Below are 16035 nucleotides of genomic sequence, written 5' to 3'. Positions count from 1 at the left end.
GAAATGGATCTTGCGTTGTATTACTCTGTTACCAACTAGCTGGCATCCCCCCACCAGAAGGGGTAAAGGCTCATTCCACCAGGAGCAAGCTACTTCAGCTTCATCTCTGAGTGAGATACCCATACTAGATACATGTAAGGCAGTGTGATGGGGTATGCAAACCCCACACTGGTCAACAAGGGATTAAGGAGCTGGTCTGGGCTCAGCCAGCTCCACCCTGCCACACCTGCAAGCGATGCACAGACTAGAGGGGGAGTTTAAAGGAAGCAGAATAGCTCATTTGGGGGCAGACAAGAGAAGAGCGCAAATCTGCAATTCGCAGGTCCTGAGAAGAGCTGAGGGAAGGCAAGATGTCGCCCTACAACAACTGCCCAAAGGTCCCTCCCTGATAGAAGGGAGGACCTACTTCAGATACACCCCTAGAGGGAGGCATTCCTCTCTCTCTTGTATAGACTCAGTTTGTTTGTGTTAAGTCACCTAGTTTTGTTTATGGACTATCCCAGCAGAGGAGAGACCTGGAAGTGAGCTGGCTGAGGGCCAAGCAACAGGAGGAGGCAGCTGCCACCCTAAGGAAGAGGGAGCTATCACACCATGCACAGCCACAAGGAGCTACCAAGCAATGAGCTGATCCCCTGCACGTTTCCTTGCCACAGATGGTGAATTTTGGGCAATCGTGCAGTGGTAGGAAGTGGCCTTGGGAAGGCTGGCTTAAGGCACATGTGGCTGTCAGACCTTTGATAGTCCTCACAGGTCCCTGGGATAACTGCATCTCCCCTGGTGAAGTCTCTAATAATTTGCCATTAAATTTTACTTGGGACATGTCATTAGCCTTTGGAAACAAGAGACTGTTAAACTTAAGCCTAGCATATTACCACTATGTAAGGAAGAGCCTATCTTCCTTCACTTTATTTTTACACATTGTGGAATTGAGTACCATGTTCACAGAAAGCACAGTTACGTAGTCTTGGTGTGCATATGCACCCAGTAGAATATATTAATTGGTCTTCCAGTTCACTCTGTCTGGTTTCATAATTATTAGGGGGGAGAAAAGGTTAGGACATGCTTCTTAGAAATTTCTTCCATAGTGCTTTGCAATTGCAAAATAAATGGAAAGTTGGGCCTACTCTCAATTTCCATACCACTCTTAAGAATGAATTTAGTTTGAAATGGGGGGTGTCCTCATTTTTTGACAATCACACAACATGGAACATAGTAATAGTTGCATCCGTTTTTTAAAATGCTTTTACTTGTGTTGTGATGCAGGCAGGGACTACTGTTCTGTAACTGGGGGGCTGTATTCATCAGAACTACTCTAAGGGGTAAGGGAGAGAATTCTAGCTGTTGCTCTAGGACTCTGCCTATCAGAGGAAAAATTTTGTCCCCCTTACCCATCTGCTTTAGGAGGACAAGGACCAGGCCTGGGCAACAGAGAAGAGCTGTAGGTAGCCAGCTGAATTGTCTGGGAAGCATGGGAAGTACATTCCTCTGAGCCATCTTCTGATTGACTAGTGGTGAGGGTCTCAAAACTCTCCCCCCCGCCCCTTTCACTCACCAGCCACATACCCTCTCCGTGTACACCAGACACACATGTAGGAGCCGGAAGCAAGAGAAAGCTGCCTGCTGTTGTCCAGGTAGAGAGCTTTATAAGAGTATATGATTTCTTGCTCTAACCAAGAAATGTAATTTTTGGCTGTTATTCCTTTTTAAACTGCTTGAAGGAAGATATGGGAGACTTCTTTTAAAATTTTAACCTAGATATTATAATATGTAACTGTTCAATGTCTTCTATGTTTGTTTTTTTCCTTCCCCACAAAGGCGGCTTTCTTCACTTATGTGGGAAGTTCGGTACATAGAACATAATACACGCACGTTCAATGAACCAGGAAGCCCTATTGTTAAATCTGCAAAATTCGTTACAGATCTTCTGCTACACTTCATAAAGTGAGTTGATGAACAGATCTAATATTTTTGTTTTGTTTTCTAACAATAGATAAAAAGTGACTAGTAGCTAATTTTGCATGTTAATGTGAGCCTGCCATCTACTCTACAGAAGGTCAGAAGTGCAAAACATTTATGTTTAGAAAGGGAGAGGGGAAACTCAAAGGCTGTGTAAAGAACATTATGTCAGTTACTGCAAAATAGGATTCAGTTTAATGCACTGGAGTTTATAAAACAAAACATTTCAGAAACAAGGAATTGAATAATGACAAATTAGAAATTGAATCTGGACATTAACATCCTAAGGTTTTTTCCCTAGTAAGTATTTATATAGAGTATCAAGAAATATTTGAAACTTTCTAAAAGCAGAAGTGTACCAATTACTCTTGAAAGGGAAATTTCAATATTAAATTAATTATGATATATAGTCTGATTTTTCATTTCCTACATGAGCTTTCTGACAAGTGATAGATTTAGTGGTTTGTACAGGGCACAGATACGAAAACAATCTCTTGAACACAGTATTAAAACATGGAGCTAATAATACAATACTTGTAGGAATTTCATTCTAAAACCTTCCCATTTGGTGTAACTAGAGCTAGCTGGAAAATGGTAATTGTGTTTCATGAAAAATTGAAAAATGTGTGTGGTTTGCAAAACTTTTCATTTTTGATTATAATTTTAAATAAAATATTTTGAGAATTTTTGATGTAAAAACCTACTTTCAATTTATTTTCTTCCCCCTCCACTCCTTTCTCCAGTGGAAAAAAAGTAAATGGGAAGTTTAAAACAAAAAGGTAAGGGAGTGATTTTTCAGTAGCGCAGTCATGGCCTCTTAGACCAGATGGGCCCTTCCAGTATCATACTAAAATTCAGTAGAGAATAGGAATAAGAGTCTTTGTCAGCATTTTATTTGTTTAACAATTTATTAATATACCATGCCATCTCGATCAGACCTATTTAGTCATTCTACCTCATTCTATTGAGGGAGTAGATCAAAGAGCATTAGAGAATTTTTAGTGTGCGGCAGCAGGGTCCACACGAACAATTAGTGTGCAGCAGGGAAGTGCTAAGTAGATTTACATCCCAGCTTGTCACCAATTAAATGTTTGTGTAGACAAGTCCTTAGACACATTGTATAAGAGCTGTCTGGTGCTGAAATCACAGAAATGTTTACCCAGTTCTTGTTCGTTGTTAGGAGCCACACACAGGGTACATGTCTATACTGTAGTTAAACAGCCCTTAGCCTGAGCCCAAGCCAGCTGACTTGGGCCATCCACAGGCTTTTAATTGCAGTGTAGACATACCCATACTCAACCAAAGAGCTCAAACTGGGGGCAAGGCAGGTCCCTGATAGCACTAGTGAATTAAAGCGTCCACTAGGTAAAACTACCTCCATAAGCCTCTTGCACAAAAGAAGCAAAATGGGAGCTCAAGAACAAGATCCTGTAAAAATTTCAGTAAAAGATATTGTCTGTAATCCCACCTACCCTTTGTGAGGGGAGTCCTGCAGAGGTGCAAACATTTTAATTTGGCCAGCAATGGCAATACAAGTACATGTAGTTGACGCCAAACCAGTATCTTGGGGGCGAGAGGCGCTTGCCCCAAACCCTTCAGCTTGATATCATGTAATAACCATCCCTTTTTCTGTTTTGGATAGGTTCTTATACCATGCCTACCACCATAGTATATGAGCGCCTTCTAGTAGTACATTAAGCAACATGACTACATATCTGTCATGTGTTGTTTGTTCTCTCATCCTCTCCCCAGACAGAGAAGCGTGTGTAGTAGCATGTCTTGTTTTGGTCAGGTTTTTTTTTTTTTTTCTTGCTGGGATTGGTTCCACTCAGTCCCTCTTGTTCTTCATTCAGTTACATGTAGTTGCTCACTCACTGCTTGCTCTCTGCTACTAAGTCCGCTTTCCAGGCCTCTGCTTCTGTAACTGTGGGGGCTCATCACTCCCTCCCAGCGCTAGGGTGGCAGCTGCCTCCATTTGGGAGAGGAGCTGCCACTTCTACAGTCACAGCACAGAGTCTTCCCACCCTGCACATACCAGGCTCCCCACAGCCGAAAGGAGAGGATTGGGGTTGGGGCAGTGACCAGGTACTCTGCAGTGGGAGTTCCGCAAAATAAATCTTCGGATACCAGTAAGGGGTAGTAGGATCCCCTCTCTCCTGGCAGGGAGGAAGGTATTTCTCTCACACAAAACTGAGATGCTGCTAGTGTTGACGCCCCCAGTACCCAAAGCACCTGCATCTCCTCTCCCTGACACAAGACTTATTAATACACACACATTCTATGTTGTGTATCAGTTAAATATAATATACGTAATATTCCTAACACAAAAGCAAGGAAATTGTTTTAAGACATCAGCAGTATATACCCGCTATTCCTCCATCCACAGAGACACCACCCCTCATTACTAGAATAACCACTACACAATCTTAACTCTACCCGACTAGCAGTACCAGCCTTCCAAATTCACTGCCATTACTACCAGAAACAGGCCAGGCTTCTCTCTTTTCCCTTTCTCCATCTATCCCTTCTGTACAGTTCTGGAAAGTCACACAAACTCATGTTTTGGGAGGACAGTATAGAAAAGCTGGCATCCAAGCTGGTTCAGGCCTGAATGGTTTTACAGAGAATCCTGGTCATTGACAAAATTACTGGTCTTTGTCAAAGAACCTCTTTTCCAATACAACACAAATGCCTCTACATTAGCAAAAGCCGTTCCCCATGTACCATTTGCAGATGCAGGGAACATTGCTGGAGATGTATGACAAAAGGGAGTGTTGTATTCCTTTCTTAAGGTGTTCAAAAAGGCTTATACATACCTCATCAGAGAATGGAGATAGCAAATATACTTCATGTTCTCCATCTGTTAACTGCTGGGCATAAGGATTTGGTTATGAATAACACAATTAATTTTTTTCTTTTATTAATAAAATAATTGCATAACCTCAGAGAGACCCCCAGACTTTCACTATGCATTCATTTTTGACTTTGAACAGTATGTGGTTGAAACTGGAGAGGCCCAAAAAATTGAGAGACTCAGAATGTGAATTGTCTTAAGGCTCACTTGCAACTGGTTGCACTCAAATTAATGAACAGATTTACTTGAAAATTCCCAGAAAATTGAGGCTTTATTCAGATTATGCGCTGAAACTTTGGGGCAGACACATTGTGCTTTACATACACAATAAGGTTGAATTCCAGCTTTAAATATAATATAGAATACAGTGTTAACAATAACATCACTACTGCTCCTCCATAATTCTTTGGGAAAAAATAAACAAATGAAGGTCTTCCATTAGATAGGGATCTAGTCCTACTTTTTATAAGCATCAATTATCATATTAAATCATTAGAACACAGGGCTCTCGTATGACAGTTTTTCTTCTCAATCTTACCCTTCCTGTTGATCTTCAAAACAGAATTGTTTCAAGGAAAGTTCAGAAAAGCTGCAGCGGTTCTATATTTGTTTGACAAAGTCATCATATATGTTCAAATCTGTATTAATTAGCTGAGAGTGGGCAAATAATACTTATGAGCTATATCACAGAATGTTGATTAGCAAATGCATATTTAAATAATTTGAAAAGAAAACATCTACAGATTTATTTATCTAGTAAGCCATAATTGGCTCATAAGGAGATGATCTAGCGCAGCAGTTCTCAAACTATGGGTTGGGATCCCAAAGTGGGTCGGGACCCCGTTTTAATGGGGTCACCAGGGCTGGTGTTAGACTTGCTGGGCCCAGGGCTGAAGCCCAAGCCCCACCACCCAGGGCTGAAGCCCAAGCCTGGGAGCTTCAGCCCTGGGCAGCGAAACTCAGGCATTGTCTTCAGCCCTGAGCAGTGGGACTCAGGTTACAGGCTCCCTGCTTGAGGCTGAAGCCCTAGGGCTTCAGCTATGGCCCTCCCACCTGGGGCGGCAGGGCTCAGGTCGGCTCAGGCTTCAGTCCCCACCTCCTGGAGTCCTGTAGTAATTTTTGTTGTCAGAAGGGGGTCACAGTGCAATGACGTTTGAGAACCACTGTTTGATATGCATTTCTTAATATTGCCTCAATGTATATGTATTTACTGGAGTCACTGAAACTTATCATTTGTGACTTTGACGCAGGATGTATGCTCTGTAGTGAAGAGCCTCAAATATTTTAAAGTTATTGCACATGTGTAGCAACTTGCCTGGAAACATCAATGTTTCTGTTTATTTTGTTTTCAAAATAGTAAAGGTGATGTGTAAATTAATTCCAGTTTATAAGTCAGTGTTTTAAGCTACATAGTAAAGAAGCAATAAAATATCCCAAAACGGTAAATCTGTGTACTTTTAGGATTGGGAGGTTTTTTGGTAGCATTCCATGTATTTCTTATTTTTTTTAATCCATTGTTCCTACATGCTTTTTTGTTGAATAACATCTAAACACAAAAGTTGCCCTGGTTTAACTAAAGATACCTTTTTTAAAAACTGATTTAGCTAAGCTAGGGCAAAACACCACGTGGACATTCTTATTTTGGTTTAATAATAGCTTGTATTGTTTTAGTTTGTGCCCACTAAAACACACCTTTAAATCAGCCACTGCAGCTTCTTTGTGTAGATTAGGTCTGAGTCTGTAAGTTATATAATCACTGACCTGAAAAAGCAGAACATCTCGCAGATGTTGTGGTTGTCCTTTACTACTCTTGGCCCTAGGCAATTAACATTTTTATCAGTGACTTGGAAGAAAACAAAATCATTACCGATAAAGATCGGTAGATCACACAAAAATTGGGGAAGCAGTAAACAATCAAAAAAGGACAGGTCACTGACAGGGTGGATTTGATTTAAATCACTAGCCAGGAAGTCTTGATTTAATCATGGTTTTCTACATAAAAGTGCATTCTTGTTGGTTGTTATAGCCTTAATACATATTCTTCACAACTCAGAGATAGATGTAGGTTTCATTTTTAGAGGGTAAGCACTATACTATACATATATATACAATATATAAATCACATTTTTAAACAGTGATTTATTTTGAAAACTTTTCAGATTAGTTTTACAGAAAATGAATGATTGTTTGGTTATTTTATTTACCAAAGGTAATTGAAGCAGATATTTATGAAGTCACTGGGAGGTGAACTATCCCCAATTCAATAGGTTAATCATTAATATTTGGAAGATTTTCTTGCCTTGCTGTATTAGGAGGAGAACATCACTAGCCAGACATTTAAATTGTTTTATTTAACTAAAACAACAACGTTAAGTATTCTGGATTTTTTTCTTCAACCGCAAACATATTATATTTTAACAAAACAAGTATATGTCCCTCGCTTCTCACATTTATCTCCAGACTTCTTCTCCTTGTTCAGATCTGTTCCGCCCCCAACAATCTTCTATTCATTGAACTTTTTGAAACTTTGCACTTTTAGAGAGAGATAAGGAATTGATTCTGTGTACACAAATTTGCAGAGGGACAATAGAGTTAAAGTCTGCTATGTCTCACCTCTCTATATTATTTATTTATTTATTTATTTAAAAATATTTTTGCTGTTAAATTTTTAAACATTTTTAAACAGTGATTTATTTTGAAAACTTTTCAGATTAGTTTTACAGAAAATGAATGATTGTTTGGTTATTTTATTTACCAAAGGTAATTGAAGCAGATATTTATGAAGTCACTGGGAGGTGAACTATCCCCAATTCAATAGGTTAATCATTAATATTTGGAAGATTTTCTTGCCTTGCTGTATTAGGAGGAGAACATCACTAGCCAGACATTTAAATTGTTTTATTTAACTAAAACAACAACGTTAAGTATTCTGGATTTTTTTCTTCAACCGCAAACATATTATATTTTAACAAAACAAGTATATGTCCCTCGCTTCTCACATTTATCTCCAGACTTCTTCTCCTTGTTCAGATCTGTTCCGCCCCCAACAATCTTCTATTCATTGAACTTTTTGAAACTTTGCACTTTTAGAGAGAGATAAGGAATTGATTCTGTGTACACAAATTTGCAGAGGGACAATAGAGTTAAAGTCTGCTATGTCTCACCTCTCTATATTATTTATTTATTTATTTATTTAAAAATATTTTTGCTGTTAACAAGCATGTTACCTCTGGAGACAAATCCACAGTTTGAGAACTGCAAAACTAAGCATCTCTGATGGTATCTTCTAGACTGAGCACTGAGTCCCCTTGGGTAGATAGAAAGATTAACCTAAATAATCTATATAGAAGCCCCTGGAGTCCCATAAAATTGGGTCCCTAATCCATGAAATATTGGAACTCATCTACAAAACTTTTCTTAAACATTACATTTTAGGTTATGCTCCAAGGTTTTGTATTCTAAGAGGTTAAATCCCAAAATAATGTATTTGGGATAAAGTCTAGAATTTTTATAACTGATTATTTTATGCTGAAGGAGTGACATTTTTAATTTAAAAATATCTGTTACTGTAAAATAATTAGCCTTGGCAGGATTAGATTTTAGATTAGATTAGGATTAGATCGGTAAATGTTGATTTCACCGTACATACACACATGCCAACAAAAAATATTTCCGTTGATGATAACTAAAATTTACAACTCAGCAAAGTAAAAAAATGCTTATTAGTAACTTACTAGATTTTGATATAAGGATAGTTACTTCATGTATTCTGATGTGATGTTAAAACTTAATAATCGTTGAAACGCAAGTAAAGTTTTTGAATCTCAACATCTACTATCATTGAGTAATTATTGTCTGATCTCCCCATAATTTCTTGTAACTGTGAAAATTTAAATTGATAAAAATGAAAAAAAGCTTACAAATAAACATCGATATCAGCCATCGAATTAAAAGAAATCAAATTATGCCAACCCTAAAAGTAATCCGTTAATATTTCATATATTTTAAGAAATTTAGATAATCAGATTTGTGGAGGTTCCTTACAAATTCCAATGTAATAAACTAACTTTCTTATTGCTATATTTCTGCGTAGAATTAGTATGGCATTAATCAGTATTTCTGTAGTCATGATTATGTATGACTTGAAAAAATGTGTTCCACCTCTAAAAACAAGTTGATAATACACAAAGGGATGAAAATATACACCTGTTAACATACAATATTTCTTGCTATACAGAGACCAGGCTTGCTATGATATAATTCCATTATATAATACAATGAAGAAGAAAGTCTTGTCTGACTCTGATGAGGTAAGCTAACAAAATACCACCTGCATGTCAAAATTCCACTTTGATTTTTTTTTATTCCGTTTGAAAAATAATTGTTTAATGTGAAAATAGCTAAGCGTAACCCCACTATGATGGCTTAGTACACTGCACTGGTGTTCAAGAGAAATGGGGTTTTACTACCTGCCGCAGCTTCCTGCTGCAAAGGCAGTATATTCAGCCCATTGTGAGAGGATAGAGAGTGCCCTGTGCCATCCAACTGCAGTCCTTCAAACCAGTTGAGGAACAGTGGGTGAAATTCCCCCCACCCTCCAAACCAGAGGGCTTATGTGGTACATAAACTTTGTGCACATTGTCTGTATGGGAGTGAATTTCACTCCACATTTACAAACTCAGAGACGTTCTAAACTGCTTAAAAAAAAATGGTGGTCATCATGTTTCAGAAATTTTAGGGTTAGGCAGGAAAATGTAATTGAAAAAAACAGCAGGTTTCTCAGGGTTCTTATGTGGAGCACCTTCCAAAGTGACAGAGAGAGAAATACAAAGAACTGAAAGTATAAATACAGTATGTAAGGAAACAATTTCTCAAATGCGTTTTATATTTTAATGTTGTACGACTCATATTTTTTTGCTCAAAGGAAGAAGAGAAAGATACAAACGTACCAGGGACGTCCACTAGAAAAAGGAAGGTAATATTTTCCCTTACTTTGCTTCAGTGATTTATATCACTGTAAATAGCTCTAAAAAAGGATTATACAAGAAACATTAAAAACTGAAATACTCTAGGGAGGCATAATCCAGTCTTTAAAATATTATGTATCTTCCCCCGTGAATCAACTTTAACAGTAGTAGTTTCTTTATTAGCTGTAATGTTAAAAACATTTTTACCTGTTCCATTATGTATTACTGGTTTGCTAATGATGCGTCACACCTTAATTATTTTCATTTAATCACTTTACTCTTTAATTTGTGAAAACAGGTAGGCTGATTAATATACAGCAGTCACTATTGCCATTTCAGGATCATCAACCCAAGCGGAGGCTGCGCAACAGAGCACAGTCATACGATGTTCAGGCATGGAAGAGACAATGCCAGGAGTTGTTAAATCTTATTTTTCAGTGTGAGGACTCTGAACCTTTTCGCCAACCAGTGGATCTCCTGGAATATCCAGTGAGTATTTAGTGGGGGCAAGGCTGGTCATAGTTTGCATACTTGGGATGAGAAGGAGTTGCAGCTATCTTTTTCAACAGTGTTTTATCAAAATCACTGTAGTGGCTTTAGTCTTATCTAGGCAACCTGACTCAATTCCTGAGCCTTTGGTCAGCTGGAGTAATCAGGATAAACTTAATAATTTGAAGCTCATGATCATGCTCTTATGCTTCTGAGATAATTATATAGTTAGATTTTTACCAAAGCAAAATAGTTATTTTTTGGCATTGTTTTTCATGTCAATATTTTAATTATAGGCAGAGTTGGCAGCTGTGCTTATAAGACCCTGTTTTTAGTAGCTTATAACCTAGCTAAATTCTAACTGTTGAGGCTAGAATTTCCATACCAGTTGTCTGCCTTAGGCTGAATTACTTTTGTAAATTTCAGCAAAAAACCCAAAAACGTTTGGTTATTTCTGAGAACGAGCTGTGGGAAAAATACAAAATTTGGCAGGTGATAATCCTGGTGTCAAGGATGTGCCTTGTGTTGTCCTTGTGAAAATCCATCCAAGTTTGGCCATATTACAAACTTCTGAAAATTGCAGTTTGCACATACTCAGCAGAGGTTTGTTAGAGACCGGTAGCATTATTTTCCAAAGATATTGTCTTACTGAGTATGTTGCATCCCCTCACAGCTCCCACATACCAAAGAGATTGTGCATACACTATCACCGCAAAGTGACTAACCCCTGCTTAATCCCAGTACTTCTGGGAAGGAAGGGGGATGAGCAGGACTTTTCCTGAAATTTCTCATCCTGGCTGCTGGGGACCACTGTGGTACCTGTCTGGCACCAGAACTGGGAGCAGAGACTCTGTCCCCTCTTCTCTCTGTTCTTCCACTGCTGAAGCACAGGAAGTGAGGAGGAGGAGGAGAAAGCAGCCTGACTTGCTCAAATGCAGTTGAGCAAGAAGGATGGAAAGTTTGAGACAGACAGATGCAGGCTTAGTAGATGCAAGCTGGGGGCAGTAAGAAGAGTGACACACACTAGCAAGTTGTGTGTTTCCAATGCCTGATCAACCAAGAGGACAGCCTGCTGCTGCTGCTCCCAATACCCGATTAACTTGAATGGTGAAGGTCTGTGCTTTGGATTTAATGGTCCAAATCCCGCTGATGATCCATGTGACAGTCACTATGGTTCAATATGATGGATCTTCATTTTTATTTCAGTTTGCTTTTTTTAAAAAGTAGCAATTTACACTAAAAAAAACCCCTAGGCCATACACTCCCCCTTCACATCCCCACACCCCCGAGATGTGTAGTAAATGAGGCTGGGATTGCAGGTAGAGAAAGGATAGGTATCATGCTTAATGCAGATGAATTAGAATGCTGGAGTACAAGATTTTATCCCTGCCTCTTCCACATTTAAAATTTAAAATGGACACAAATCAGATGTCAAGAATTATAACATTCAAAAACCAGTCGGAGAACACTTCAATCTCTCTGGTCACTCGATGACAGACCTAAAAGTGGCAATTCTTCAACAAAAAAACTTCAAAAATAGACTCCAACGAGAGACTACTGAATTGGAATTAATTTGCAAACTGGATACAATTAACTTAGGCTTGAATAAAGACTGGGAGTGGATGTGTCATTACACAAAGTAAAACTATTTTCCCCTGTTTATTTCCCCTCCTACTGTTCTTGTCAACTGCTGGAAATGGCCCACCTTGATTATCACTACAAACGGTTACCCCTCCTCCCCATTACTGCACAGCCAGCCAAAGCTTCCTCAGCAGCAGAGCTTGGGCTGAAGGCAGAGCTGGGGGTGGGAAGGGATGGGGATGGAGCTAGGGCTAGAGGCAGAGCTGGTCCAGGGGTGGAGAGAGAATGAGGGCAGGGGGTGGAGTGGAGCTGGGGTTGGGAGAGAAGCGAGGCTGGGGATGGAGCAGGGCTGGAAGCATTGCGCTCTCTCCCTGCCCTTGGTGGGGGCTGGCCTGGGCCCTGCTGCGCCTCCCCTCCTACCTCTGAATGTTTCTTCACACCCCCATAAATGGGTGTGCCCCACAGTTTGGGGACCATTGCATTAGAAGCTAGGTTACTCCCTTGTATAAAATTTTCATACAAACAGAGAGCGGTATTCTCACTGACTATTTAAACTGTTAGGACAGGAAAATAGTAAAACATGGATTTTGATTTTAAAGGTTAATTAGGAGTCTTACTGTAGCCCACAGCAAGAATCAACATGCAGCCAAACTGCCCCAGAAGCAGAGTCATAATTCCTTCTTTGCCCTCATACACACACACACACCCACCCACCCTCTTTCTCTCTCTCTTACTTGCTGCAGGAGGAAAGTAACCTGCCACTGGATAGACCAGTAAAAGATTGGCAGAACAAGTGGTGTGGTGGTAAAAAATGAAGTGGGAAACTAACCTTAACTAAACTCCATATTCTCCAAATGAGAAGTGGGTTTACCTTCAACTGAGCTGAGCTAGCTGGTGCACTGAGCAGCAGAGTTGAGGCGCTGCCTATTCTGTGGGGCTGCCTGCCCTCTTGTACTGGAGGGGAAGAAGCAGTCCCAGGGAAGTTGCTTTCCCCGCCTCTGTGACATGATGCTGGCACGTAATTATGTGAGATCAGCGTACACCTACCTAGGAGGCATATTCTGCCACCCTTCCTCTCAGTGAGTAGTACTTTACTGCAGAAGTACAGTAGTCCCACTGATGTTTTTAACCTCTTTTGCCAGTTTTACCACAAAATTTCAAGTTTTGTAAACTTCCAACCAGCTCTAGTTACAATATTATATGGTTGCAAATGTTTGTGCACATCTTGATAGCATTGCTGTATTCTTTTCTTTAAATATAAATGTTTTAAAATATATTTTACTTGTTCCTCATTACCTCCTGCTTTCAAGGTATTAGTTGCATATTATCATGCATTGATAAGGTTTTCTTGTTGCTGTCTTCTTTGTTGTGAGCCATTGAGTTTTGCTTCAACTTGCACCTTTTTGAAGTGAATGTGATATTTAGCTGTAACTTACATATAAATACTATATAAGACTTACTGTGCTTAAAAAAACTAAATATAATTTTGATACAACATAATCTTTTGGGGATTAATTTCCAAATTATTTCATTTGGACCTGAGTTCAGAGACAGAAAGTTTTTCAAATGTTCACTTTAGCCATGATGATTTTCCCAAGGTCACACTCTATTTAGATGATTTTTCACTTACACTACATTTAAATAGGAATGAGCAGCTATTGTAACTGCAGAACGTTTGAGTGTCAAATTTAGTTGCCTTGGAAATCTTGGCTTCCTCAGCATTGCTCTGTATTTAACAGGATGGAGAGCACGTCATCAGCATACTCCTGCTTCCAGAATTTTCCTTAACTTAGATTTTTCTTCAGTGTTGATTAGGTTTCTCAAGGTAAGGTATTGAAAATTATTAAAAGGAAAATAAGTGCTTCTTTGTTCGGGAGACACTGAATAGGGTCTTTCTTGCCAAATCTCCAGCCATCATGCCTTTGAGGTAACCTAAACTCTCAACATCAGCCAGCAAGGAGCATACTTCTTTGGCTCAGATTTTGCAACAAGGTAGGCAATAGTAATAATAAAACAAGACTTATCCTTAAGAATCTGATACTTCCCCCTACATGCACATACATATGTGTCCTCCATTTGGACACAATCTGGTTCTGATGGTCTGATGCATGAACTTAATCCTCTGATGAGAGTGTCTGGGTCTTCAAAACCTTCTGACTAAATAGAGCTATGAATTTTCTTCTTGTTGGAGTTGATTTTGTACCAATGTTGCTTAAAATGCTCAAGCAACATTGGTACAAAATGCTCAAGTTTAAGGTCATCTCTGCCAGGAGCAACATTGCCTCTTTCAGATGAGGAGGCAGTGCTTCCCTAGAATAGATCTTGAAAGATGCTTTTGTGGTCTTCCATGCAGACTTTTAAAGTTGACATAGAATTTGGCAAAGCTATTCTAATTGACAAGTAATTTTGTCCTACTGAATGAGAGATGCTGGACCCAACAAAAATAATTTCTGTTACATGTTGATTTGCTAATCATTTTTATAGGATTACAGAGATATTATTGACACACCAATGGATTTTGCTACAGTTAGAGAAACTCTGGAAGCCGGCAATTATGAGTCTCCAATGGAATTATGTAAAGATGTGAGACTTATTTTCAGCAACTCTAAAGCTTACACACCAAGCAAAAGATCAAGGGTAAGGATATACAATTTATTCACCCAAATTCTTGATATGTATTTATTTAAGGGAAGTTCACATACCTCAGAAACATGCAAGATAGTAAATGATTTTTGTCAGAGATTAAATGTTAAAACAAAGCTGGGGTATTTCTTAACTCCAAAAAGTTTAAATGCTTATTCCATCATAAATATTATTCCTATTATGTGACAAACAGAAGAATGTTCAGCAAGCTACAGTATAAATAAGAAGAGTGTGCTTTGGTCATTAAAGGCTTGAAAGTTCTATGCTGCTACTACCTTGGATTTTCAGTTATCACCTTTGGGATGAGGTGTAAATGAATAACTATTTGAGACAAGGTTGAAAAAGTGATAAATTGTGTGGAGGGGGAGGGATGTGTGGAAAATGTGGTATGATTGGACACACTGTGACAAAAATATTTCCCAGATATTTGTAAGAGGATAATAATTGATTCTCCATAACTGAAACTGCCTCCAGAAATCCCCACACTAGGGATTACACAAATCTCAGAATTTTAGTTAGCCTAGGAGAGAACAGTGACATTCTGCACTGTTCAGTGGTGTTCACTGACATTGATAAGTGGCATTTCCCTGTTTTTTCCATCTGACAGTTGATTTTGGAACTGCTGGTCACTGAGATATTAGCTCTACATCAGTGGTTCTCAACCACGGGTATATGTATCCTTGGGGGTACGCAGAGGTCTTCCAAGGAATACATCAACTCATCTAGATATTTGCCTAGTTTTACAACAGGCTACATAAAAAGCACTAGCAAAATCAGTACAAACTAAAATGTCATACAATGACCTGTTTATACTGCTATATATACAATACACTGAAATGTAAGTACAATATTTATATTCCAATTGATTTATAATTATATGGTAAAAATGAGAAAGTACGCATTTTTTCGGTAATAGTGTGCTGTGACACTTCTGTATTTTTATGTCTGATTTTGTAAGCAAGTAGTTTTTAAGTGAGGTGAAACTTGGGGGTACATAAGACAAATCAGACTCCTGAAAGGGGCATAGTAGTCTGGAAAGGTTCAGAGCCACTGCTCTACATTTTCTCGTGAAAAAAAATTTCCTTCACTTTAGGTACTTAGTCTTCTGGTTTGAGAAATCCTATGGAAGTAAAGGCAGCACATAAATGTACTGGTGATGCAAACTTCAGCATGCTGCTAGTGGCCTTTCTTCTGCTCATCAAGGGCTAAGTACTAACAACTAATTCTGAGACTTAAGAGGAGTGCAGTCAAGTATGCTGTGCTTGAGGGTTTATTCACATGTGTGACTGGTGCATTCTCTCCAAATCTTCTCATTTACTGTTGTCCTAATACAGGAGACAAATTTCTTAGCAGACAACCTCAGTCCTCCCTACTTACGTCATCCACCAGAACTGGAATGCTGTTACCGCCTTACCTCTCATCAATTTATTTAGAAATTCAAATTGTAGGCTTTTATCTTCAGTAATTTTAAGGTTATCAAATAAGGTTATTCCAGGTGTTTGTGGAGTTCGGTGTTTTCTCCATACACAAGCTATATACAGCACA

General features: G+C 38.9%; 1 protein-coding gene across 5 annotated transcripts in view; it reads left to right on the top strand.

Moving 5' to 3' along the window:
- The window catches only part of LOC102939288 (pleckstrin homology domain interacting protein), a 309900-nt gene that overhangs the window by 275985 nt on the left and 17880 nt on the right, over nt 1-16035 (top strand). For all 5 annotated transcript variants that reach the window (XM_037894360.2, XM_037894359.2, XM_037894361.2 and 2 more), the window contains 5 exons: nt 1816-1941; nt 9048-9120; nt 9735-9785; nt 10117-10266; nt 14332-14484. In XM_037894360.2, coding sequence (XP_037750288.1) covers nt 1816-1941; nt 9048-9120; nt 9735-9785; nt 10117-10266; nt 14332-14484 — 553 coding nt within the window. The remainder of the gene's footprint in view (nt 1-1815; nt 1942-9047; nt 9121-9734; nt 9786-10116; nt 10267-14331; nt 14485-16035) is intronic.

Source organism: Chelonia mydas, chromosome 3 (assembly GCF_015237465.2).
Source record: "Chelonia mydas isolate rCheMyd1 chromosome 3, rCheMyd1.pri.v2, whole genome shotgun sequence".
NCBI lineage: Eukaryota > Metazoa > Chordata > Testudines > Cheloniidae > Chelonia > Chelonia mydas.
Note: the sequence above shows the minus strand (reverse complement) of the source record. Positions and strands in the feature narration are given on the sequence as shown.